This window comes from Nipponia nippon, unplaced genomic scaffold, assembly GCF_047370975.1.
Source record: "Nipponia nippon isolate SJK-2023a ecotype South Korea unplaced genomic scaffold, ASM4737097v1 scaffold_18, whole genome shotgun sequence".
Lineage (NCBI taxonomy): Eukaryota > Metazoa > Chordata > Aves > Pelecaniformes > Threskiornithidae > Nipponia > Nipponia nippon.
This window is the reverse complement of record NW_028262334.1, coordinates 10,251,426-10,278,042: the sequence shown is the minus strand read 5'-3', so window position 1 is coordinate 10,278,042 and position 26,617 is coordinate 10,251,426. Positions and strand designations below refer to the sequence as shown.

Sequence of the window (26,617 nt, the reverse complement as noted above, 5' to 3'; positions counted from 1 at the left end):
GGGCTGCAGCCCAGTGCTGCGCTAGAGAAAGCGATGGAAATGGGGCAAAACCCGCATCCCTGCGAAGTCCTAGTGCGAGCTCCCGCCTCTGCCCCGGAGACCCCCGCGGCGGCGGCTCGGGCAGCGCTCTCCAGCCGCCGGCCCAGGCTGCAGGCGCCCACCCCAGCCGAAGCGCTGTGCCAAGCCTGCGTTGCAGGGCTGCCGAGCTCCTGTCCCCGGCCCGGCCGGGTGATCTGGTCCCTTCGGCTGTGGTGGGACTGATGCAGCTCCACGCCAGAGGATTAGAAATGGGGTGAGGCTTTCCCAACTGCAAAGGGCTTTCCAAAACTGCCCTCTCCTGGTTGTAAGTGCTTCAAAGCAACTATCGTGACCTGATGTCCCAACGTGCTCTGTGGATTAGGCCAAGGAGGGCTGGCATACATGGGCTGTCGGGTAAGCAGGGGCTCCTTCAGGCTGGGGAAATCTTTGTGTGGCCCAATGAAGCAGCCGCACACGCGTCTGTACCAACACAGGGGTACACAGGGACTCAGAGTGCCCAGAGTCCCTCAGCTACATATCGGAGAGACCCGACTGCACTTTCACGGGTAAGCACAAGTCTGAATTTGCATGTTACATTGCACATTCAAAAAGAAAAGAAAGGCTGGATTTTGTGGAGGGCTTTTCCTAGAGGAAATTGAAAAATATGTATCTGACATATCTGAAGACTTGGTTTTAACTTGTATCCTGATTGTTCCAGATGTTCCCCAGATGTCAAAGGGAACCAGGCATTGAAACAGCAGAACACATTTGTTTTAACAAGTTCTAACTTCAGTATTGCCAAAGAATTAAAAGCCCTGGGTTTGTTTTGATTTTTCTTTCACTGGTAACTCTAATATCTATTAATTGTCTACTAATCTAATTGAAGGTGAATTAGTTCCTTTTTATTCCAGGCAGCGTGAGGTCGATACACATCCTGAACCCGCCTGCTTCCCAGTCTCTTCTCTTTGGGTTTGTATGGTACTGAGCAGCTCCTGGCAAAGAAGTGCTATAAACATTGGCAATGATGGATGCACGCCACGGGGGTAGAAAGAGAGAGCTGAGCTCCTCCACAAAGGGCTTATAAAACTCATCAGCTTGGGGCTTCCCTCCTCAGCGCTTTCCTCCACAGATACATTTGGGGGCATGTGGAAGCGCTGAAGGCGGCAGGAGAGGCGGGGGGCTGCCCCCGTGGGCTGGCAGAGCCTCCTTCGCCGGGCCGGCTCCCCCGCGGGGGGCGGCCAGGGCCAGGGGCCCCTGCGGGCCCAGCTGCGGCCCCGGGCAGGACCTGGCTGGCGGCCCGGGGAAACGCGGGTGAGGGAAGGGCGTGCTTCTGCCGGGGCCTTCCCTTCCCGCGCTCCTCTCCCTTCCTTCGCTTTCTGCCTAAGTGAGAAATCAACATTCAACTAAGATGTAATGTGCAAAAAATGCATTTTTTTCACGAATCATTCCAAAATCAATATTGTTTCCGTTACCTCATCTGTGTCCCAGGGAATCAGGTGCTCCTAACGCTCCTAGGACAAATTTCTTTGCAATGAAGGAGATGCTGTCAGTGGCAGAGACTATTGATAGTGTTTTAAGTCCATAGAAGCCAGAAGCTGGATTACGGACTGTGCACAGGTGCGCTTCTGTAAGTTAAGCTCCTTGAGCAACGCGGATACAATTTGTGCGCGTGGATTTTCTTAGAGAAGTTTGATTATGTCTGTTTTGCGTGCACCTTTGGCAGCGATCAAACTTACCGCCGGCAGGGAAGGCTGTGCGCGGCTGGCCCGATGCGAGGCACCGCGTACGAATCGGGGCCGGTGCTGCCAGCGGCAGAACCCTCTGCCCGGGCTTTCGGAAGGAAGCGGTGGCCGCCCGCTTCTCCGACGCCCTCGCGTTCGGCCCCGGCTCCGGCTCCTGCCCCGGCCCCGGTACCGGTACCAGCTCCGGCCCCGGCCGCGCCCCTCGGAACCGAAGGCACCCGGGAGCCGCCCGCGCCGCCAGGGGGCGCTGCCGCAGGCGGCCGCCGGCGCGGGGCGGGGCCGAGGCGGAGGCGGGCGGCCTGCGGGGGGGGGGGGGGGGCGCCGCGCCCGCCCCCCGCCCGCGCCTTCCGGCTCGGTGACCCGGCAGCGCAAGCGGGGCCGCGGCCGCCCGCTGAGGTGCGGAGCGGAGCGGGGCCGGGCCGCGGCGCCCCTCGCCCTCCCTCAGGAGCAGCGGGGCGGGGCGGGGCGGGTGGCGGCGTGGCTCCTCTGCGCCCCTCTCTGCCGGCAGGCCCCGGCCGTTCTTTAAGCCTCGTCCCGAAGCGGTTCCCTGGCCGTGCGGCTGCTGGGCCGCCGCTCCGCCCCGCTCGGCTTCTCGGCGGGGGTCTGGCGCGGCGGCGGAGGGCGGGCCCGGGCACCGGGAGCTGCTCCCGGGCCGCGGGGGGCTGCAGCGTCCGTCAGCCCCTTCCCCGCTTTCGCAGCTGGTTTTCCCTGGCGGCGGTTTCGTGGTGACGCCGTCCTGCGCTCTCCCGCTCCAGGCCCAGCACCGGCCGTGCCCGGCAGCTGCGCGCCGCGGCCCCGTCAGCCCGCCCCGCCCCGCCGAGCCCTGTGGCGGCCCGCGTCGTCCGCTGAAGATGAAGACTGTTCTGATGGTGGCGGAGAAGCCTTCTCTGGCTCAGTCCATCGCCAAGATCCTCTCGAGAGGTGGGAGGGACGCGCGCGGTTCCGTCCCGCTGCTCGCTCCGCCGGTGGCGGGGGTGAGGGGCTGCGGCGCCGCTGCGGGCGCGCAGGTTCCCGGGCTTGGCCGTGGGCGAGGCGCGGCTGGGAAGCCCCGCGGCCAGCCGCCGGGGGTCGCGGGGCAGCTGCCCCCGGAGCGGTGGCGTAGGACGGGGGGCGGTTCAGCGATGACGGGTTGGCGCTGCGCGTGCTGTTTGTGCCCGTGTGCTGATGTCGGTGCAAGTCAAGGACAAAGGAGTCTGGTTTTGACATCTCACGTAGCTGACGTGTGCGTTAGCGCATGTGGCTTCTAGAAAGTGCCGACCAGGTAACAAGTTGCTGTTCCGAGATTTTTGAAGCTATAGTAAATATCTTATAAATCACGTGGAAAGCAAAATATGTTGACTATAACTGTACTGGTTTAGAAAACTAGCTGTATTCTCCTAAGGATATCCTGGTGGGAGGGAAAGGATGGAGGGGGTAATGGACAGTTTCAATTGAAAATGACATATGCTTTAAAAAAGGTCTAAAGTGATAATTAACTGAAAAGAAAACTTGATCAATGAGTAGAATTTTTTGGTCAGGTAGACCCTAGCTGTAAGATGTAAGAAAAGGGGGATGACATTTCACAGTAAATAACTGTTACTTCAATAGGTTTTTTTTGTCCTGTTGACGTTTATGATCTTATTTCCACAGGAAACATGTCGTCTCGCAAGGGACTGAATGGTGCGTGCTCCGTGCATGAGTACACTGGATCCTTTATAGGACAGAGCGCCCATTTCAAGATGACATCTGTGTGTGGTCACGTCATGACTTTGGATTTCATAGGTATTTGTTCATGAAATGTTTTAACTGACAGCGTTTGTAAAACTTCTAATAGGGCTTCTAATAGGAAAATACTCATCGTGGAAATAATTCAGGAAGAACGTTAGAACTAGAGAGAAAAGCACAATGAAAAGACCGCTTGCGGTCAGCAGTTCTTGATTTTTGTTTCTAGTTCTCTGGCTGGCTTCTTGCATGACTTTGGGCATGCCACTTACGTTTGCTGTGCCTGAATTATGTCCCTGGAAAATGAGGGGAGATGAGGCTCAATTTGCTAGCCTATAAAAGTGTTTTGGTACTTTGGATGAAAGGTGATTAAGGAATGCAGAGTCTAAAGAGATGTTCTCTAAAGCATTGTAGCGTATTACTGCAAACTAGAGACATGGTAAGGATAGTGGGCGAGGAATCCTGTCGCTAACTTTGAAGTGTGGGACTAGTCATGCGACTACTGTATTTCCTCTAACGATAATGACCTCACAAGTTTTATGAGAACTAGATTTTCAGTTATTTACACAGTGCTTTGAAGAGGTACACTTTAATGTAATTGCTAAGCAATATTACTAACTGTTACTTCAGAAAAATAGAAATGAGCAAATGCGTTGATACGAGAAGGTGACACAGGATGCTCCATGGCGTAACAGGGCTGAGACATAACTCGCCGTAAGTAATGAACAGTAAACCAGACTGCAGTGTGCACATTATGCGTGTACTGTGAAAACAAAGAAAAATAGCTCCCTCCCCTTCACCTGATCGATTTATTGTACAAACAGAAGGTGTTTTAATAGCTCACGTTAAAATTTCTGAAAGGTGTGTAGTATGGTGGGTTTTTTTTCTTTCATATGTTTCAAAACGATAGCTGCAATTCACACAATGCTAAGGGGTCCCTTGACATACAGTAAAGCAAGATGTGTTAGGGTAGAAAGCTTTCCAAGGCAAATCGTGAAAGCCAAGTGTTTTCCAATGTAATGTTGTTTGCTGTTGGTTTATTTATTTATTTTTTAACGTATATTAGAGCTCTACTTAATATACTTCTGCTTTTCAGGAAAATACAACAGCTGGGACAAAGTAGATCCAGCAGAACTTTTTAGCAAAGCTCCCACAGAGAAGAAAGAAGCTAATCCCAAACTGACCATGGTGAAGTTTTTACAGGTATTCTTTCTTATGAAGTTTGAGATATATCTTTTTTTTTCCATTGGCATTCTTTTCCTTTATTTCATCCAGAGCATATTCCATCTTCAAGGATTCATTGTTCCTATTCTTCCTCTGTTGGGGGAAGCAGTGAGACCTATTTTTATCCCATCAAGAAAAATAAGTGAAATTATTCTGTGGTTCTGGAAAGCAATAAAAATTATTAATAAATGTTGAAAGAGTAGTGTAGCATTTTGCTATGAATTAGCCTTGTTTTTTTTAAAAAACCAAATTCTTACAGGTTAGCTAGCTTTATTTAAGAACTAGAAGTGTAACCTTCTCCCAGCTCTTAGAGTGGGTCAGTGGGTCAGTTACGTTAGTACAAGAAATTGAGTCTGTCTTCGCCACAGGTAGTTCTCTGTTGGAGGGTAATGCCAGAGCATTCCATGTCCTTCAAAACGTTCATTACCTATCTTCCCTCTACTGAGGCAGACAGGCCCTCTGAACGCACTGGTTCTCGCTCTGCAGGTTGTTGAATGTTTGGTTTAGTGGGTCTGTTCACTGGCTTCCCAAAAGCGGGCAGTGTTTGGCAAGACGCTGTACAATATGGTAGAGTTATTCTAGGGTCGAAGAGAAATGAGTACGTTCCTAAATAAGGGTTTTCTTCCCTGCAGGAAGCAGCTTTTTGTCAAGGTTAGATCTATTTTATTAATTTTACTGGTTCTTACGCTGTCTGAAATCTTTGCCTTGTTGAATTCACTTTTGCCATTGCCTTGTGAGTGTTTTGACTTTCGATACGCTGCTTCTCAAAATTGGGAGTGTTGGATGCATGTTTTGTTTCTAACAGCAAGTGCCAGGAATGGACTTATTTTAAAAAAGGCATTTACAAGCTATGTTGGTTATTGTTTGCTCTTCACATGCGCCCCTCTGAGAGGAAAGTGGTAGTTTGGTTGCTTTTACAAAATATACTTTCTGAAAGGCAAGTATATGTGGCGTAAAACTGATTTCTGTCAGATAAATTTAGACTTCGTGATATCTTTATGAACTAGGAAAGTATTTCTTGTTTTGGGTTTTTTTTTTTTTTTTTTAATGATGTGGAAGGCATCAGAAGGCACAGAAGGGATTGTGCCCCAGGCTGTACACACAGACTGGCAGTTTCAGGAGACTTTCACTGCTATAGAGCTATGCTCATTTTTTTTCAGGTCCTGCAGAAAAGCATCTTGTAGGCAGACTTCTGGTCCCACGAAGCACAGCTTGCTTCCCTCTTCAACCACTGTTTAAGTACCTGCAGACTTCTTGTCGCTTCTGCTATATTCTTCTAATCGTTTTTTCACCAAATAAATTATCTCTAGTACTTTAAAATAGAAACAGAAAGTATACAGTCAGTGAGGAGGTAGGTCTTTTTTTGAATTGCTGAAGAACTGTGCTAATTTTTCTCACAGGTGGAGGGAAGAGGCTGTGATTGTATTGTCTTGTGGTTGGATTGTGATAAGGAAGGAGAAAACATCTGTTTTGAAGTAAGATTTCCATGTTGAAGACTTATAATACCATAATATATTTGTCTGTGACATAAAATACTATCGGCGTGCTGTTTTATGGATATACAGTAAAATTCAAACGAAGTTGGATGAAGTCTTAAAGGCGTGGAGGGCCTTGGTGGAAAAACTCCTGTGCTTTTGAACTCTTAAGATGTCAGTTAAAGAGTATAAATCAATTTGATAGCTGTTGCTCATCTGAGATGAACAATAAGGTCTCTTAAATGTTTGAACATTCTAGTGCTTTGAGAATTGGTCTGTATTTCACAGCTGGATTGGTATTTTTGCTGTCCTTATGAAACTTGATCTCTATTGTCTTTTGTTTATTAAGCAATTAGACACTTTTGAGCACAGAAGCTGCTTTTAAGTGTAGGCTTACCACAGAAATGTGGACTCTGCACATAAAAGGTATAGAACTAAAACTTTTTAACGTCCTGTTCCCAGAAGTCTACATGAAGGTATTTTTTTTGGTTTTTGTTTAAAGAAGCACATTTTATCAAGTTCTTTAAATACCACTGTATCATAACTGGGCCCTGGTAATACATAGAATAAACCCAGATACAAACTGATACGTATTCACCAAAAGGTGCTGCAGCTGCACTGGTGAATTTCTTTGCGCTTAGCTAAGAATATTGCTTCACTTCCAGCAGTTGCTGTTTAATGAATAAATCCTCCAGTTTTGGTACTTCTTAATACTCTTCTGAGTGGATAGACAAATACTGCTCTTGCTTATCAGTTAGTGTATTGGCATGACATCTTACTGAATTAAGAAAGTAGTTACTTATCAGCAAAGATTTTGTGGAGAGTGAGGTTTTTTTCTTTAGAGAGAATAACTGGCTTAAGCCCTTACCTTTCAAATACTCTTAAAATATGCTTCTGATCTTCATTAGGTTCTTGATGCTGTTCTTCCTGTAATGAACAAACCTCGTAGCACCGAAAGGACAATTTATAGAGCTAAATTCAGTTCTATTACTGACACAGACATCTGCAATGCCATGAATCACTTGGGAGAACCCAATCGCAATGAAGCTCTTTCAGTGGATGCCCGCCAGGAGCTGGACCTTAGAATTGGCTGTGCGTTTACAAGGTGACAGCATAGATTACAGATAGTTTTATGAAAGATTCAGGAATACTGCTGTGTCCACAAAATATGTCTTGGAACTCTAGTGGCTAATTCTGCTCAGCACCAAACTGAAAAATTTTATGCACGGACAAATAAAAAGAAATAATTGTGTTACGGCTTTGAGATAGGTAAAGTACTATCAGCAAGTATGGTATGAACTTATTTTGTGATGTTCTCCCATGTTTCTTTGGGAATAAACAGGATTCAGTGAGGCAAAGTAATTATGACTTAATTAGCTGTAAGAGATGATATTTCTCAGAGTGCTTTTTTCCTAATGCCTGACTGATTTAATAGATTACTCGTATTTGTGTGTATAAGTTAATGAAAACTTCTGCTTTTCACGGGAATGAGGATATTGATGTACTTTTTCCTGTTTTTTTTTTTTTTTTTACCCCTCTCTTAGATTTCAGACTAAATATTTTCAGGGGAAATACGGGAATTTAGACAGCTCCCTCATCTCCTTTGGGCCGTGTCAGACCCCAACACTTGGATTCTGTGTTGAAAGGCATGACAAAATCCAGTCATTTAAGCCTGAGACCTACTGGGTGTTGCAAGCTAAAGTAAGTTTTACAATACTTGTTTGTGTGTGAGGAACATATATTTTTTACCAAAGAAATGCATTTATATTTTAATTTTGTTCATTCACAAATTTGTAGCTGCTGACAAGAATTCACAATGCCTACAATTTACTCATCTGTTCTCATGCGGTTCACATGTGTGTCACCACTCTCTCAAGGACAGATTCCAGGATGTCAGTTTTGTGTTAAAGTGGTTATTGTCCGCTGCTTATAAGAATTCTTTAGTGCTAACCATCTAAGCTTAGACTCAGCCAAAAAGACTACTTAAAATGGTTTTCTTTTGTTCCCTGGGGTCCTTGGACTGAGTGTGTTGTTAATTTGAATCCAGGAATTAATTAGGCTGCCAACAAACATTGGCATTGCTGAGTATTGGAATTTTAAAGCAAATAAAATGCTCATTGTGTTAATTGGCAATTGAGTCCTCTGAATACTTTGGCAGCTTATAGCAGTTTTATAGCCTCACTGCTGTCCAAGCTCTGAGAGCAAACCAACATGGTTTTACTGCTTGTGATTACAAGGATTTTTTAAACAAATAAGGGATAGATGGTAAAAAGTTCCCATTTTTAGATTTTAAAATAATAATAAAAAAAGATTAAATCTGGTGTCTGCTGTCATCTCTTTTCTGATGCGTCTCGTGTGTCATGCTAGGAAATAGTTGGTGCCTGTTTTTGGGGAGTTGTGTGCTCTCTCATATTGGTTGCTTCATATTTGTTTTTGTACATGGGACTTAAAACATGACCTAGTTACAGTTTAATACAAATGACTGATTTTGCTAAATCAAAATGGTAAACTTTGAATTTTTGCCCGCTTCAGCCTTTACTATTCTCAACACTAAAAATAAGAAAAGTATTTCAGTTAACTGCAGTAATAATTCCAGTCATTCCCCGTGACCCCAGAACTCAAAGTACTCCTCCTTTCTCAAAAGCCCCTGTGAAAAAGTACAGCTGCACGTTTGGAGCACTTGTGTCCTAGTACAGGTATTAATAGGATTTGCTTATTGGATTGTTGATGGAAATGTGCATTCTCACACTTCTAGTGATAGAGTTGGTGGGAATTAATTTTATTTTTTTTTGTCTAATAGGTGAACCCTGAAAAAGAAAGTTCGCTCACTTTGGATTGGGATAGAGTGAGGGTGTTTGATCGTGAAATTGCTCAGATGTTCCTGAATATAACAAAGATGGCAAAAGAAGCAAAGGTAATAATATTTACTAGGTGGTAGTAGAGCCATGTTTCATATAAAGGAAATACAATTTAATATTTCATTTGCTGCATATTGGGGTGTTTTTGTTAAATAAGCACGTAGAATATCTGTATCTTGTTTTTTACTCCATTCAAAGTTGTGTAAATGCGAATAAAAAGCAAGAGACTTTCTTATTGTAGTTCGTATTATGCTAGTGTGGTCATCTCGGCAGAAGCCGCTTCTTAATATTGACTTCAGAAATAATCATCACTGAGGGTAGGAAGTCTTCATTGCTAAACCTGCTAGGAAATACTGTTCAGACCTCTCCAAGCAGACCTCTTATTTCCCATGAGACGTTGTATAAATCGGAATTTAATTACGTCTATGGCAATATTCCTGCAGTTAAATTTTTAATCATGTGTATGGTACAGTCGTTGTAGCCAATTAACTTCTAATTCTGCTCTGTTCAATACTTGTTTGACAGTATGTTTGGATTTAAGTGCTTATAGCCATCAAGGTTCAAAGACTTCATGAAGCTTTTAAAAATCAGGATCCTTATAGTTAGGACCATTACTTGGAATAAGCACTAAATCCTTGTAGCACTGAAAGCACATGCTGCTGAGGTAAATGGGAAATAAAGATAGCGATAAGCTACCTTGCTGCCTTCACAGTTATAGGCCTCAGGACTGTAACTTTGGAATTTGGTAAAATTGCCTCCAGTCAGATTTCCTAAAGTAAAAATATATTGGTGGTTACTGCTTTAAGAGAACAAAACGGGTATGACAAGAATAGATAATGGTGGGTATGCCACATGTTATAGGTATGATTGAAATTATACATTTACCAGTTACCAAACTTCAAAACTTTTACTGGGAAAATGCTATTTTCTAGGTAGAATCTGTGAGTAAGAAAGAGAAGGTGAAGCAGAGACCACTGGCTCTGAACACGGTAGAAATGCTACGAGTGGCCAGTGCTGCTTTAGGTATGTGTAAAAGTTCAGATTTTCACACCGTTTTAAAGCAAAATATTTTGACTTCTCAGACGAAATAATCAAGGACGTATCAAATATAGATTGATATCGTCCTCTCCCTATAATATGTCATTTTGAGGGAAGGATCAAGTTTAGAAAGCTTGTCAAAAGTGAAATGTTGTATAAGATCAAGGTGACAAAAGTCTTACGGAAAGGCCAAATGATGATTTATTTAAATGCTTTGATAAGGTATACTTTTAGATGCAGCAAGCAAATCGTAATCAGAGTGATGTGTAGATGATTTTTGTTTCCTCTTATCCCATCTTAGGAATGGGTCCACAACATGCCATGCAAATAGCAGAGCGTCTTTATACTCAGGGTTATATTAGCTACCCTCGAACAGAAACTACCCATTATCCAGAAAACTTTGACTTGAAAGGATGTTTGAGACAACAAGCCAATAATCCTTACTGGGCAGAAACTGTGAGTACATGAAGCAAAACCTGTACTAACGTTCTCTGGTCTGTGTTTTAGAATGTATCTTACTTGATATATTATGACCTGTGGGTCTTCAGAAACAATAAATATCTGTAATTGCTTTTATTTATGGATGTTGTGTTGCTATGGATTTGATCTGAAAAGTTTCTTGACCTGCTAAGAGAGACCTGTTATCCACTTCAGCCAGCCTGTTTTCTCTCTCTTCTTTCACCCAGGTGAAAGCATTACTGTCCGATGGCATTAATCGTCCCAGGAAAGGCCATGACGCGGGAGACCATCCTCCCATCACTCCAATGAGAGCAGCAACAGAAGCAGAATTAGGTATAGGCAAACTCAGTAGTGTTGGAACGCTATGTGAGGAAATTAGTTCCTTGAGGTATAGGAGCCAGTTTCAAAATCCCTGAGTTTCAACAGAAAATATGATTATTTGAATAGCAGGAAGTGAAGAGAGAGCAATCTTTATCCTAACTTAAACTCCTGGTGACAGTGAAGTTCAGAGCTGCTCTGCTGTTCAGCAATTGATCCTAGGGACCATAGTACTGCTAAAGCAAAGGAATAGCCAACTTAGCAACTTAATGCCTACTTCCGCTAGGAGAAATTTGCCCCAGAATAGTAGCTTCCAAGTATTGAAATTTTATTGTATTTTTGTGCTTGAAAGTCAAACATCAACTGCATTTTAATTTAGTCTCTATGGTTTGTGTTTTTTATATTAAAATGTAACATTTGACTTTCTGTACACTGTGTTCCCTCAAAGAAGGATTTTAAGATCATAAGAAACTGTGGTGAATGTATGGTATTGTTTATTAGGAATAGGTAAGATTGTAGTAGAAAACTAGTAACTTCTGATTTTCATGAATCAGTGAAATAATCTCTGATAGAAAAACAAATGCTTTAAAATTGTGAGTAATTGTACAGGATGCTGAATGGCCGTGTAAGATTTTTTTTTTTTTTCCTTTATATACACAGCAAGAAGAAATATGCAACGCCCAGGACTAAGAATTAGAAGCTGTTCATAGCAGTGTAACCTTTCAACTGTTCGATTTCCTATCTGTAGATTGTGAATAAGGAAACTTTTTGCTTTGAAATTTAACCTATATTAGTGTTAATAAGTAGTATTTTAGAGTGATCTGTTGCAGGACTTCAAGCTGACCAGTGTGGCAGTTACCACTAGAATCCCATTTTAGGTTTTAGATTAGGGTGTGATCTCCAGAAGCCCTAAGCAGTAGATCATTATATTTTTGTTCATATGTCTCTTTTTTTTTTTTTTCTTTAAGCAAAAAAGAAAAGTCTTTTCTACTTTATCCTCTTATTCAAACACATTGCGAAATTGGAGATGGGCTGGCTAAGTTGTCAGTCTTTCTCCAAGAGCATCTGGACACAGCTCGTGTCTGTATGACATGACGATTCTACAAGCAGGAAATTTTAAAGGGGAAACTGGATGGACTTTTGAATGTTATTTTCTTTTAGGTACCAGTTTTTCCTGTGATACCTGTGGAAATCTGGTACCTTTCAGTGCAGATTTTACGTAGAGCTGCAGGACTTGAGTTTTGTGGGTAAGATGTTGTTTATCCTCAGGTGGAGATGGATGGCGACTATATGAGTACATAACTAGGCATTTCATTGCCACCGTCAGCGCTGATTGCAAGTACCTACAAACCACCATTTCTTTCAGTATTGGCCCTGAACGTTTTACCTGTATCGGAAAAGTGGTAACTTCACCAGGTAAGACAAATCAGGGAGTAAGTAGTTAGCTACAGATTTTTTTTTCCCCATTAATACATTGAATGTATATAAAAGTGAAGCTCTGGACGCAAGTACAATTTTGCAGACATTTTTTGAGCTATTAAGACCAGAGAGCAAATCTTTGTCTTCATTTCCATACTTCAATTACAATAGAAAAAGTCTTATTTTTCATGTAGTGGTCTTAAAGACTGCAGCCACGTTTGCCTGCTGAAGACTAGTCTTTTTATAGACAGTGAATGCCTTTTGAGGGTTAAATTACAGAAAGGTAGATTTTTTTTTTTTTCCTTGGGCTTCTGTAAAATGAATGTAGCACCACCACTGCGATTTTTATGGTAAGCTGGCCCGATAATCCTTGTTACATTAATATGACTTGCTATTTGTATTTCCTTTTTGAGAAACTCTTCCCATCCGTTCTGGCACTGTGCTTGCATTCAAGGAAAGCATTTACTGTTTTTTGGTACATCAACCTGACTCAAGTCACGCACAACATAGATCTGATGGAGTGTAGTGGGAGATACCGTCTTGTGCTATATTGTCTCAGTATTCCTAGCCTCAGATATTTTCTGCATGGTGTGGCAGGCAGCCTCTTAACTTTGATCCGTATAACGTGGCCCATGTTAAATTTAGAAATGTATACCTTGGCCTTTTGAAAGCTGTGAAGAGCTGCTCTCATTAGTTTTGTTTGTTTGTTTCTTTACCTCCAGGGTTCACAGAAATTATGCCATGGCACAGCATCCCGTTAGAAGAGAGCCTTCCCCACTGTGAGAAAGGAGATCTTTTTCCAGTTGGTGAAATAAAGTTGCTGGAAAAGCAAACCAGTCCTCCTGATTACCTGACAGAAGCAGAACTTATCACTCTGATGGAAAAGCATGGCATTGGTAGGAACTTGCTTAACTTACATTATCTTGTAATACGTCCACCAAGAGTGCAAAGAGTGTGAATCGCTCCTCTGAGCTCTCTCTGTCGGTAATGACCTTTCAGTATTCATTTGAATAGGTCCAGTAACGATCTTTTTTTTTTTTTTTTTCCTTTTCGTTCAAACCACGATGCCTGTAGCACCTCTTCGCAGGTGGTAGATTGTCCCTTCCTCCACATTCCTTTCCCTTTCTTATCCTTATGCCTAGTTTCTGGCCAAAGCAGTATCCTTTCATAACACGTCCTTCTTATTGTCAGAAGGAGCTGATGTTGTGTGGAAGAATGCATCTCCCCATTCTTAGGAATTATTTCCTTTACAGCTTGCTCCAGCTTTGCTGGCTCCAATAGACCTTATATACCTTATTATTCAATTTACCACAATACTACTTTTCTTTTTTAATCTGACTTATTTGCGTTGATGCATTTTCAGAAATTTGTCCAGTCAAAACAAACATAGTCTCTTACTCCACTGTGTTTTTCCAGAATAAGTGACTGTGAGAATAGGTGTCTTCCCAATAGTAATTCCTTGGAAGAGTTGAAGAATTCAGGTTAAAACATATGTTTCAGACTTCTCAGAACTACAACGGACGTAAGAGTTACTAGAGAGAGAAGTTACCCACCTGAAGCTGGGTAACAGTAAAAAGGTATCTGAATTGTAAGCAGTCTCAGGAGCACTATAATTAAATAAGTCAGAAATGAGTAATTCGATGAAAACTTTGTTTTGTTGAGGATGGATATATTGTTTTCCTTTGTGTGGCAGGAACCGATGCGAGTATTCCAGTGCACATTAACAACATTTGCCAGCGAAACTACGTCACAGTGGAGAGTGGTCGGAGACTAAAGCCTACAAACCTTGGCATTGTTCTGGTTCATGGTTATTACAAAATAGGTCAGTTACACGCTCTTCCCTTACCATCCTCTTACCTTCTTTTCCCTTCAGTATGTTAAGGGCTGTTGTCACTGTATAAGTAGCATTTCTGTCTGAAATAATGCATTTAGGAAAGTATTACTGATTCCAAAGACTATAATAATTAAAACTTATTTGTTTATTTTGATGGCAGTTTATGTATGGACAGTTTGCTACCCCCATTTGTTGATCTTTCATTGCTGCTTCCCTGTTGCTGTTGTCTCTGGTTTTCTGTTAGATGCAGAATTGGTTCTTCCCACCATCCGCAGTGCTGTAGAGAAGCAACTCAACTTAATAGCTCTGGGTAAAGCGAATTATCATCAGGTCCTAGAGCACACCCTTGACATTTTCAAAAGGAAATTTCACTATTTTGTGGATTCTATTGCAGGTAAAACTTTTTACATGTGGAGTTCCCTACAACTACTTAATTGTTGCAAAGATGCTAGTAGAAAATACTTATATATTAGGTTCCTCTCAGAGGTTTAGGCTTACTGAAAAGTTGTGTACCAGGACTGGAAGTTTCCAGTTGAATTAAGGTGCTTTCCAAAAGGAAATGGACTGAATCATGGCTTCAAAACTGCACCTCAAATTTATTTTGTGACTCTGTAGCGGGGAGTTTTCAAAAACTTCAGACTAGCTGAAGTACTTACCCTTGTGTGTGCGTGCATGCTCACTGCAAAACACCGTGTATTTAAAAAGTCTTCCTAAACAAGGAAGAGCATTGTGAATAAAATATTTTCATTCCCGCTTCTTCTTCACAGGTCCTGTAGATGATTTTGTGCAAGATTTCCTCTTAAGAACTAGAATTCTAACATAAATGTGATTGTCTCTTTTGCAGGTATGGATGAGCTGATGGAAGTGTCTTTTTCACCCTTAGCTGCCACGGGTAAACCTCTTTCCCGCTGTGGTAAATGCCATCGTTTCATGAAGTATATTCAGGTAAGTTCAGCTCATGCTTGGAATTTAAATTTCAGTTGTTGGGGGGCACTTAGTAGAAACCCCTTTTCCATTATTGAATGTGGATTCCAATGTGGTTGTCAAGAGTGCATTTCTAAAACAAAAAGCCTGATGGAGTTTTTCCGTGGGGAACAAACCAGAGAGCAGCCCCGGTTGGATTTACTGCAAGTTTTGAACTCTGTTGATACTACCGTTTTTCAGAAGATTTGTATTCTATTTCCAGGCCAAACCAAGTCGTCTGCACTGCTCTCACTGTGATGACACTTACAGTCTCCCGCAGAATGGTACCATTAAACTCTACAAAGAGTTGCGTTGCCCCCTAGATGACTTTGAGCTGGTGCTGTGGTCGTCTGGATCCAGAGGAAAGAGCTACCCGCTCTGTCCATACTGTTACAACCATCCTCCCTTCAGGGACATGAAAAAAGGTAGGAATTCTGTAAACATGCAGGGATCAGCCTCACTTGAAATAAATTAAGTGCAGTCTATACAGTGTGCTTTTTCGTAGTTTTTAATCAGTGTTGCTTAATATAAAGGGCTGTTCAAATTAGATTACAGGTACCTAACATTCACATCAAACTCGCTGACCCAAATTTAGTAGTTAACTCTTTTCCGAATACTTGCACAGTTGGTGACCTTCGTAACACACAGTATGCAGTGAAAGACGCTGAGATTCTGCCACCTTGCGAGTTAGAGTATGCTTGGTATGGATAGGACTATAGATTAAGACCAGGTCTTGAGAATGTTTTGATACTGAGGTAGATGGTATGTCAAAAGCTGTTGAAGGATATAAGAAGGGGTAAAAGTTGCAGTTTGGTGACTGTGAGACCAAAACTTACTTAAAGTAGTGCTTTGAAGATCTGAGTATCAGGAGCTTTTTGGCATCTTTTTATTACCATCTTCTAATTAAAAATGTCTTGCACTAACGGTGTATAGTGCAAGTATAAAATAGCATTTAGTTAGGAGCCATACATTTAATTGAAAACATTATTAGTTTTCATCACTCATGTGTCCAAACCGCCTGTTCTGTACAGTGGCAGTATCTGGCAATTCTGAAAGCCATTATAGAAAAATTTTCGAGCAAGGGATTATTCTGGATCTGTGAAAAGGCAAGTTGCCATTTGGGGAGTGGTTCCATTTTTTTAGTGATTTAGAAAACCTGTAATATACTAAGCTGTCTTTGACTTCTGTGTCTCGCTTCCTCCAAACTGGGTACTGTGGGTAGCGATATAAAGGGTTCCTCGTGGTATGGTTTTACTCTTCTTCCACCAGGAATGGGCTGTAATGAATGCACCCACCCCACGTGCCAGCATTCTCTTAGCATGCTTGGAATTGGGCAGTGCGTTGAGTGTGAGAATGGGGTTCTGGTGCTAGACTCGACATCGGGTCCCAAGTGGAAGATGGCATGCAACAAATGCAATGTGATTGTGCACTTCTTTGAGAATGCCCACAAAGTCCGAGTGTCACCGGAGACCTGCGACTTGTGTGACGCAGCCCTTGTGGACGTAGATTTTAACAAGGCCAAATCTCCTCTACCTGGTGATGAGACCCAGCATTCAGGCTGCATATTCTGTGATCCTGTGTTTCAAGATCTGGTGGAGCTGAAACATGCAGCCATGAGGCACCCCATGCACCGTGGGGGACAAGGAAAGAGGCAAGGTCGAGGAAGAGGTAAAGGCCGGAGGCCTGGAGGAAGACTCAATCCAAAGAAACCCAAGGACAAAATGGCAGCTCTGGCTGCTTACTTTGTATAATGGCCACACAACAGAAAAATAAACTTCTTATAAAATTTTGTTTCCCTTTAAGTTCATTTTTAAGTATTTTTGATCTTCACTGCCTTCCTGTTCTTAGAGAAGTTAAACACCTTGATTTAATCACAAAACAAATTCTTCTGGATGATCAGTTAGTAACTGAGTAAGCCTTTAAGCTTTTAATTGGAATTCATTGGTCTAAGTAGAGCTCACAAACGGCAGGGAGATTCGAGCAGTCCACCTAGACTGTTACCTGTGGCTGACAGAAAGGAAATTAAATTTCCCTCTTCTGTCATTTCTGGGGCCTTTATCTGCAATACAAGTGCCGGGAATATAAGAGCTGATTAAGAGCAGTGTTATGCTGCTGTAGTCTTTAGGTGTGGAATGAGACTTGCTTCATCTGAATCTTCAAGAATAAATGATTAGTAGCTGTCAGATTTTTAAATTGTATCTGCAATAGCAAGAGCACTACTTCAAATCTGTCACTCTGCTGCATAAGAGAATAATGCCAAGAGACATACAAAATAGAAATTATAAATGCGTGGGGGAATATCTGCATTGAGCAGTGATGCCCAAATTATGGTCTGTGCAGCCGAGTTAGTATCTTCTGGTCAATGGGCCCCAGTTAAATGAGACCTCCTGCTGCTGGAGGTCAGGTAGGGTACCCATGCTGCTCTTTTCCTCTGTGTTCACACAGCTGATCATACCTGATCGAATACAGTTTGTACTGTCTGTCCCCTAAATTGTCATTTCAGTGTTGGTTCGTTTTGTCACCAAAAGGAGGGCGTCCTCTTGTTTTTATAGGGAGCTGTATCTAACCACTGTGGCACCGGGTGCCACGTTACAAAATCTAATTGTATAAATATATAATACTCTCTCCTTTCCTTCCATGTGTGCATAGCTGATCTTATCTGGTCACCTGATCAAGTACAGTTTTTGTCATCTATGCCCCCAAAACAGTTTCAGCACTAGTTGTGGTTGGATGGGAGGATGCCATCGCAGTTTAACGTGGCGCAAAGGCTACTGCATTTGAACACAGACTGTGCAGAGAGCAACTTGACACGTGATTCACTGGCAACAGAAAGGAAAGACAAGTCCCTGCAAAAGGTAATGTACAACTCTGTTGTTTAAATTGGCACAGTGTGTGCATTGACTGAACAAGAGAACACAGACGAAACACCGCAGCCCCAAGCCTGTTCCTCTGATCAAATGATTATACAGTTACAGCTCAAACATGAACTATGTTTTAATAGTATTGCTTAAAAGACCAGCCATAGGTGGAAGTTTCTTTTTGTAGTTCTTGTTTGGTTTTTTTTTTTCCCCCTAAATATTAAATGTTCTTTCTGGTAAAAACAACTGTCTTTGCATCTCCCTTAGCCTGGAGCGAGTAGCTTCGTTTCACGTTTTAAAGATCATCTTGCTGTAAGGTCTCAGAGCCATAGATCTTAGCATGAACTATAATAGCTTTCAGGGTGCTTGTATTGATTCAGTTGTTCCGGTCCCCTCCCACCTCTGTAGCCTGCTCTGGTACACTAGGATACGGCTCTGAAAACACCTGTGTGCTCAGCTAGCTTCTGCTGCTGTGTATGACACTGGCTGTTGGCTGGGACTTCTGTGATACTTGGAGACGGTGGCCCTGGAAGCGTGGGAAGCCTGTCATTAGTCATTCTTCATGGCTTTTGAGCTGTGTGAGAACACCTTCCTTTCTCCAAGCATGGCTTTTATTTTGGCCATTTGCAGGCAAACTTTTGCTTGTAAAATCTCTTTGCTGTATTAGTCCCGGTGGAAATAAATTGCTGGGATCTTTCTCTCGAGTGCCTAGAATGAGCTGTTCGCGCGTTCTGGCCGATTTCGGTGGCTCCCTCGTAACCACCACAAATGGCGAAGCTCTTTCTGATACGGATATATTGGTAACTGCGAACAGTCATTCAAACCGTCGGTGCCTGTGCCTGAGGGACGAAGGCATTGGTTTTGCTCTGCCCCGGCTGCCAGAGAAGCTTGTTCTCGCTCTGGAGCCGGGCAGCGCGGGGTGGCCACGGCCTGGGAGAGGGCCGTGCGGTGCAGGAGGTGCCGCCGCGGGCTCCCGGTGCTGTGGCCTGCACACAGGCTGGTGGTGGCAGTTGTCTCCAGAGTGGAGTGGACAGAATGCAGAGGTGATGAGCGCTTTCAGTTTCTGCTTAAAACTTAGAGGCGTATTCCTGGGATTGCTTTAAAAGGTACAGGAGAGCAAGAAACTTGTTAAAATGATGAAGTCCCTGGAGACGTGTTTCTGACATTAAGGTGAGCACTACGTGTCTCATGTCTATGGTTCTTACTGGAGAAAAGAAAGGAATTATGGCTTATGCAATAAATCTTCTTTCGGTTTATATTCCATGGGAAAAGCTCAGGGGAAAGCTTTTATTATTTAGGAAGTTACCTTTGAAATAGCATCATTCACTCGAGAGGAAATTGATTTGGCTCCCATAGCTGATGAAAGAATAAAAGTGAATTGATCCATATGGTATGTCTGCACACTCGTCCCTGCTGAGATGGCACTAGCGTGCTCTAGGAAGCTTGCTTTTGTCAGCCCGGGGAGAGGGAGTAGCACCTGGTCTGCCTACAGAGTTGCTGCCAAAAGACAGACAGACAGCACAGCGCTCGGGATTAAGAGTAGTATCAAAATACCAATTTTTGATCTGATAATTATTTTTGTGTGGAAGGAAAAGAAGGATTAGATCTCTGATAGGAGCCGAGGAAGAATGCAGTACAGACAAAAAACATCTGTCTGAAAGTGACCCGTAGCCATTTTAGGGCTAGTAATACCGAAGCGGTGATTTCATTCTGTATCTAGGGTTGCGCTCTCCTAAATCATTCAACTATTTTACAACAATTTTTGTTCTTGGAACTGCCAGTAGGGAGTGATCATAGCAGGGACGTTGCAGGATAGAGGCTGCTATAGTTCAGCATGGCACTACCGGCTAGGGAAGAGGTGGGATAAGAACCTAACTTTAATGGCTTAGAAATCTCTAAAAACCTCAGCAGCCTCTGTTGCTGAACCCAGTTAACTTTGTGCCCAATGCTTCAATCTGTTACGAATCCTGAACCTGTACTAGGTTCAGCAGGAGTTCAGAGCACTCAGATCCTTCACAAAACAGCATCCAACCACGGAATTAAAAGCCTACTTAAAACAGTGTGATAGTGGCCCTCTCTTTTTCATAGATAATTTATTTTTATGGGATCCTCTGTGGAGTGTCCCAGTATAAAAAAATAAGCAAGTTTTGAAAGCGTTAATTTTGCTTCCCCTTTCTTTTTCAGAGAGCTCTTGCGATTTAAAAAAGTGTGAAGTATATTGTGTTTGCTAGCTTGTTCAGTAGAATGGGGACGGCACACGAGCTAACGGTCTGAAATAGAGATGTCTGAGAAGGAGAAAGCAAGAAATCAAGGTACTGCAAATGCTTGCAGCACTATTATTTCACTGAACATGTACTAGTGCTTCTGGGTAATGTGTTCTCTGTCCCGGCTCTGCAGCATCTGGTATTTTATTCCTTCCTCCTCTAAAAATGTTCTATTCTATCCAGTTACCCCTGGAAGATATTGTAATGTGAGGACAGAATCCTTATCACTCTCTTAATACCTGAAATAAAAAGGTATTTCTAGTTGTCCGTGCTGGAAGCTGCTGCTGTTTGGAAGATAAGACGTCTCACCTGGTCGTGTCTAGATGATGGAATATCGAAGAGGAGATGGGAATACAGATAGCATTACAGGTGTTGTCACTGGGGGGGAAAGAGTTTTGAGGTTTGGGTTTTTTTTCCCCCAAACTGAATATTCAAGTAAATGTCGTGATAAAACTATTTAATGCTTCCCAAGTGAAAGGCCCATGTTTTTATGGTATTAAAAATCGAAAAGCCAGTAGACAAAGTAACAAACTAGAGTCCTGTTTTTTGGGAAAGCCTTTTGCTGTTTCTTGGTTGTCTGAGATAAATGAACGGCACTGCACTTTGGCGCTACTCTTAAGCGAGTTAGGCTGTTAACTCGGCTGTGCGCGAGGCAAGAAGGGTTTTAGCTGATACGCTGCAAGTACCCCAAAGGGCCTGAAGGACCTGGGGGAGGGGGCAGCGCAGGCGGCCTGGAGGCCTGCGTCCTGCTGACCTCACTGGGGGCTTGGTACCCTGTTACCTTTGTCAGTCTAGCGTTCGGCATTTTCATTCACGCTTTTCTTGGAAGATTCCAGCTTGGGACGAAGATTGTTCCGTCTCCCTTTTCTAAGCCAGAGGTGCTCTTAAGTGAGCAAGGAAAGGTTATAGTTGATTTGGTGGACGTAGTTAATTAACTACAACTAGTTTGAGAAGCAGCTCAACTTGCTATCGCTCTTCAAAATCGCTCCGCCTTTAGCCGACAGTCATTTGAGCGGCGGCACCTTCTATTTTTGCCTGTGATGAGGTTTTGAAAGCTCGCACGTGTCTCTCGCCGCGAGCTCTTGCACGGCGAAAAACCTGGCACGGCCGCGGCATCCGGTCCCCTGCAGCCTCTTCACGGGCATGTCGGCGGGCACGGAAGCGGCCTGGGAGTGCGAGTAAGGAGGCGGGGGCGCCGTCCCGGGGGGCGCCGTCCCGGGGGGCGCGGGGGAGCGTGTGGCCCGCGCGCCCTTGCCAGCTGCAGCCTGCGCGCGCGCGGCCGGTCGGGGCCTGCGGCTCCGGTGCAGAACCAGTTGGTGTTTCGGGACGGAGGAAGCGCCGGGCGGCGGGAGAGCTCGGTGAACGGTGTCGCCTCTGAACGCGTCCCCGTTCCGAACACCCCCGGTTCGAACCCGTCCCCGTGTCCGGTGGCGGCGGGCGGGGAAGGGCAACGGGCGGGCGGCGCCGGGAGGGACGCGCCCGTCCCCCCCGCGGCGGGGGCCGGGCCCCGCCCCGCGCCCGTCATCGCGTCCGGCCCCGCTCTCCCTCCTGGCCCCGCCCCCGCGCCTCGTTTAAAGGGGCCGCCACCGCCCGCCCCCCCCCCCCCCGCGCTGTCCCCGCCCCTCGCTGCCCCCTCGCCGCCCGTGCCCGGCCCGCTCCCGGCGAGGCGAGGCGGCGGCGGCCGGGCAGCGCGCCTCAGCGCGGCGCCGCCATGGCGCTGGGAGTGGAGGCGGCCGGGGCTCCCCTGAGCTCTTTCCTGAGGGACTTCCCGGCTCCGCTGGGCCCGGGGGAGCCGCTGCCGTGGAGCTCGGCGGGAAGCGGCGCCCTGAGCAGGGCCGAGGTGCCGGGCGCGCTGGCCGAGCGGGCGCGGAGCCTCCTGGGCGGCAGGTGAGAGCCCGGGGGCGGCGGGCGGGGGGGGGCTCCCGCCGGCCTCCCCCCGGGGCGGCGCCGCGCTGACAGGGGCCGGGGGAGCGGGGCCGGGGTCGGCGGCGGGAGCCGCTTCCTCCCGAGGAGGCTGCCCGGCCCGGCAGGGCCCGCGGCGGCCTTCTGGCGCTGGGGGCGGGCCGCTTGACTCCCTCGGGAGTTTTAGCGCTTTTTAAAAAATTATTATTATTTTTATTTCCCCCTTCTTAATTGTTCTCGTAAATATTCTCCTGGAAGCTGGGCTTTTAATAGCGTGCTTCTGTCACGGGCCTCTTGCCGAGAGACCTGTGCCTTTGCAGTAACGTTTGCGTGCTCTCAGAAATATTTCTTTCCCGCTCGGTGCAGGGGGGGTTGAATTGCAGCCCTGCAGTTACCCTGACAGGGCCGCTCTTGCGGTGCAGCGCCGACAGTCCGAGCTCAGGCCCCTGGGGGCAGCCGCCTGGAGGCCGGGGGAGGGGGAGCCGGGGGAGCCAGCCCGCCGGGGGAGCCAGCCCGCCGGGGGAGCGGTCGGCTTCCCAGCCCTCCTGGGCTGTCCTGGTGAGCAGGACGGGCTTGCGTGGGTTTCTCAAGGCGGCGTTTTCTCAGCACTTGGCGAGCATGGTCGCACCACCGCTGGAAGACGCAGCCCTCCTCGCCGCGGTGTTCCGTCATCCCCTCCCCTCGGGGGATCTGGCAGCCTTCGCCCTTACCCGTTCAGACTTCAACGCCGCTAAGGGCTTGGATGCGGCTGACTTGTTTTGGCAAGCTTCACCAAGAACAAGTGGTCTGGCTCTGGCCTCTTGTCTCCGGGTGCCCTTCTGTGCCCGCCCCCGAAGCGCTTCGGCCGTAGGGCCTGCGCGTTCTGGGTTTTGCGAAGCTCCTACCGCGGTCTGCTTCGTTAGAGTGTTTGTTAAGAGTCAAGAACAGGGATTGTGGATGGTCTAAAAAAATCTAAGCGGGGAGCTGGCTTTGTGCTGCGGTACGGGGGATAACTAATGAAGACGGGGAGTTAAGGGAGACTGGTTCTGTTTAGGTATGCTGAGCGTTACCTGGTTACTAGAGGAATTTGATAAAGGGATAGGAAACAGGGTTTGAGTTACTTGTCTCTCTAGCTGCCATCTGGTGCGTTTATGAACACCGAATAGATTTTGTTGTTGTTGTTGTCAAAAGTGGTTAGGTGATTTTTAGGTACTTAAATTGCCTTCAAAAAATCAAGTTACTTCTGTGCTTTATATTATGTAAATGCTCCTGAACATAGCATCATTCAGTTAAATGGTGTGCCTAAACCTAAAAGTGAGAAACGCATGTAAAAAAAAGTTAGTTTTTCAGGCTGCAGTTGGAAAAGACCCAGTTGATGATTGCATTACTTAGTTGTGCTTTGACTAAATTGCTCTTGAACAAAACACAGCTGTTGCGTTCCTAAAAGAGATTGGAAGTTCATTGTGTGCACTGAATCTTTGAACTCTCGGGAGCAAGGGTGGTTCTGGATAAACGCTTTAAAGAACAGAGTAACGCCAGTCTTGAACAAATAGTTATCGTATGGCAACCCATCTGCCACGTGGGCCAGGCTAGTGTTTTCTAAAATTGTTTTAGAGAGTATGAAGCTGTAGAGATATGGGATAGGTTCTTCAAGCTGTAGTGATTTTTAAACCCAGTATTTCTGAGTTACATATCTGCGAACATTCTGTTGTTCACTGCTGGGCATATTCACAAGTGGAAGCAGAAGCAGAGTGCTGCTTTTGCAGTGCTTTCACCCCACCTGTCACTCCTGGTGTTTACGCAGAAAGGAGCCTGCCCTGTCAGAAGCTGCATTTTTCACATACCTGCCCTGCGGCCAGTTCTGGTTAGACAGCCTGCTTTGTGGAGCTTCTGAAGTCCTGAGCTGGCAAGGAAAAAAAAAAAAAAAAAAAGGAAGGGAAAGATAGCTAAAGAAAGCAAAGCAGAATAAAAGTGCAGAAATGTACTTATTTATGCTTCTTTTCACAAAATGTACTTGGAAAACAGAAATACGTAAGGAAAGTGTTTTTACGGATTCTCGTGGCTGCCTGCAGGGAAAACGGTGAAGCAACCCTGTGTGTGAAGCTATGTGCTTGGGCACAGTGCTGCGTACCCCAAGCGTCAAATGTAGGGATCCCAGCAGACTTGCAGCTCAGTTTTGGTCTCCTGTGAGAAAGAGAAACCTCATTTTGCAATCGCAAAAAGGCTGCAGTTTCCTATTGGGTAGGCGAAGTTCTTGCATGTGGGGGAAAAGACTGGTAGAGCACAAGGCCAAGACAGGAATCTAGTATGTTGAAAGTACAGGCCCTCTTCTCATAATCCATGCAATTAAGGACCAAAACTAAAGTCTCTGTGTGAGAAATTGCCAAACATTATGCTTTCTTTCCCATGTTCCCGGGTTCGCTACTGCAGATTAATTCAAAATGCAGCTTCTAAGGTTAAATAAACTTTTCAATTGATTTGAATCCCCCAAATCCTCAATAAAAAAGATCAGGGAATGTAAGGAAATAGGAGAAAGAAGGATGCTAAAGATTTTAAGAAAAGGAAAAATAAGGGGAGGGATGACACAAGACATACAAAAGCTTGTGTAAGAGTTCTTAAAGATGCAGAAATGATGCCGGATTAGGAAGCGAGTTCACGAGAGGTCACTGTAGCTTAGATCCAGCGATCTGCTGTTGCAGGCTATCACGGTAGCATCCCTAACAAACAGATTGGCAGCTCAGTGGAAAATATGCACATTCAAATATTACAGTGTAAATAAAGCCAGGTTTAACACTATGAAGATGTTATTGGATGTACCTTGCTGACTTCTGGCATCGATGCTTGTTCTGTATTTCCTCAGTTTAACACTCCAGCATCACAGAATGTATTTTACATGATGATTAGTAATGATGAAGGGTTTCTCTATATATCAAAGTGTTATTGGGAATAGTGTTTGGCACACAGTTCTTCTTCTTATTTCTGCGTTGTCAGATACTTCATTCACACCCACACAGATGTGTGGGTCATGCCTTGAAAGGCCCAAGCCAGTAAAGGTCCAGCAATATCCTTGGTTCGTGAGGCAACATATGGTGATGTTTAGCTTGTCCTTCCAGTTGCTTGGAGGCATAAACCTTTGTGTCTTTGCAAGGAGAAACATTCTTCACCACCCATCAGGATTGCTGGTGAGAAGAAAAAGGGGTAAGGAATAACGTTTGTTAGGTCCAGTGAGGAGTTTTTGAATGCTATCGCTTCTCTAAGGCTACACACATCTCTTACATGGAAGCAGCCAGATATCTCAGGCTAACCCCCTTGAATGTCTTTACTAATCTAAAATGAATTATTTTAACAATCTTCTGCAAATGCAGCTAGCGTAGCCAAACACTAGCTAAGACAGCCAACCACTTTCGCTTCCTGGCAGGACTTGCACTTAAATTGCTCATACGGTGAAGCTTTGCAGGTGTTTCTACTTCGAATAATTCGTTTAGATCAATGGAACTGCCTGCCTAGTATGGAGCTAAATACATACATAAAATTCTGAAGAACTGGGGCAGGCTTAAGTAATCTTGTTTTGCAGAATTTTAATTAACATAGGCTTTTGGGTGAGAGCTGTGTGTTCTGACAATCTGTGGAAATGGGTGAATGTGAATGAAGAGTCCATATTGGTTACTTCCAAAGCTTTAGAAATTAACCTGAAATTTTACTAACCTGTACTGAAACAGAGCATGAGATGAATTCAGACCCCCGAATACAGAAATTTCTCCTTTCCCTTGGTAGCAGCTGAAACTTGTATGACCATCCTGTGACATAGCCAAAGAACAATGTGAAATTCCAGCAGCCTTCCTGTTTGGGAAGACTGTACTACAATAACAGCTGTGAGACTTGGGCTTCCTGTTCTGCCCCCTCCCTTCACATCTCTCGGTTGCCTCAGCATCCTGTTTTGCGTCTTTGTGTTTTACGCTGTAATGCTTACACCCAAGGTGTGGCCCTGGCATCTTTATTTTCAGCATTTCCCTGCTTTTAGAATAGTTAATTCAGCAATTCTGATATTTTGATGTTTTTATGTGATGTAAGCTTGAAGAGGGGGGGGGGGGGAAATCTTATCTTGCCTCTGGTTTACCCAATCTCTTCTTAAAACTCCCTTTAGCCCCTTCCTCTGTGAAAACTGCTAATACCCTGTCTACTATGACCTCTGCTTTTAATAAATCCCCTGAAACTTACTTCCTTATTCCTAATTTGTACCATTTAGTGTATGTTATTGTAATGCACTAATACTTCTCATTGCTAGGAACATGTGTACAGTATCAGCGATCCGTTCACTTCAGACAAGAAAGTGAATTTCATGTGTGACTGCCTGCAGACAAACTTTCTCGTTTTCCTGGGACCGGTTGTGCTTGGTAGCGAAAGCAAGCACGGGATTAGCAGAAGCAGCCTACTCTTTCAGGAACACCAGTGTTCTCACGGCTTTATCGTTAATAACGTTAGAATTGGAAGCCTTGATAAAGTTAACACATAAGAGGAACGTGGTACTCTGCTGTTTACTAGTTCATGTAGCAAACAGTTAACAA

General features: G+C 44.8%; 2 protein-coding genes and 1 long non-coding RNA gene across 22 annotated transcripts in view; 2 read left to right on the top strand and 1 right to left on the bottom strand.

Annotated features, from left to right (window-relative positions):
- The first annotated feature begins 2,109 nt into the window (after positions 1-2,109).
- TOP3B (DNA topoisomerase III beta) lies at positions 2,110-17,095 on the top strand. Of its 3 annotated transcripts, none has more exons than XM_087754512.1 (17): positions 2,110-2,681; positions 3,390-3,521; positions 4,558-4,664; positions 6,086-6,160; positions 7,069-7,265; positions 7,705-7,861; positions 8,961-9,074; positions 9,951-10,041; positions 10,358-10,512; positions 10,743-10,848; positions 12,103-12,249; positions 12,975-13,148; positions 13,946-14,074; positions 14,331-14,480; positions 14,931-15,031; positions 15,273-15,474; positions 16,319-17,091. In XM_087754512.1, exons 1-17 carry the CDS (start codon positions 2,612-2,614, stop codon positions 16,798-16,800), a joined length of 2,589 nt encoding a protein of 862 aa, XP_087610638.1. In that variant the 5' UTR covers positions 2,110-2,611; the 3' UTR covers positions 16,801-17,091. The 3 variants fall into 3 exon arrangements, with proteins under 3 accessions (XP_087610638.1, XP_087610640.1, XP_087610639.1); XM_087754513.1 differs by lacking the exon at positions 2,110-2,681 and adding an exon at positions 2,737-3,021 and having other exon boundaries at positions 16,319-17,086; XM_087754514.1 differs by lacking the exon at positions 6,086-6,160 and having other exon boundaries at positions 16,319-17,095.
- Positions 17,096-17,908: 813 nt separating this feature from the next.
- Positions 17,909-21,647, bottom strand: LOC148056098 (uncharacterized). Its single transcript, XR_015704065.1, has 2 exons — positions 20,953-21,647; positions 17,909-19,004 (listed from the first exon to the last, which is right to left on the bottom strand). It is a non-coding gene; the product is annotated as an uncharacterized LOC148056098 (long non-coding RNA).
- A 146-nt stretch (positions 21,648-21,793) lies between these two features.
- Positions 21,794-26,617, top strand: part of PPM1F (protein phosphatase, Mg2+/Mn2+ dependent 1F) — a 43,006-nt gene continuing 38,182 nt past the window's right edge. For all 18 annotated transcript variants that reach the window (XR_015704049.1, XR_015704060.1, XR_015704059.1 and 15 more), the window contains exon 1: positions 21,794-22,058. Coding sequence is in view for 2 of the 18 variants with exons in the window: in XM_087754516.1 (XP_087610642.1) it covers positions 21,883-22,058 (176 nt within the window). In the remaining 16 variants the exon portion in view is untranslated. The remainder of the gene's footprint in view (positions 22,059-26,617) is intronic.

Bases quoted from the DNA above. Each gene is read 5' to 3' on its own strand.
- TOP3B (XM_087754512.1), top strand. From the start codon at position 2,612: ATGAAGACTGTTCTGATGGTGGCGGAGAAGCCTTCTCTGGCTCAGTCC. The intron at 3,522-4,557 runs GTATTTGTTCAT...TCTGCTTTTCAG, and splicing joins CATGACTTTGGATTTCATAG to GAAAATACAACAGCTGGGAC. The intron at 10,513-10,742 runs GTGAGTACATGA...TCTTTCACCCAG, and splicing joins ATCCTTACTGGGCAGAAACT to GTGAAAGCATTACTGTCCGA.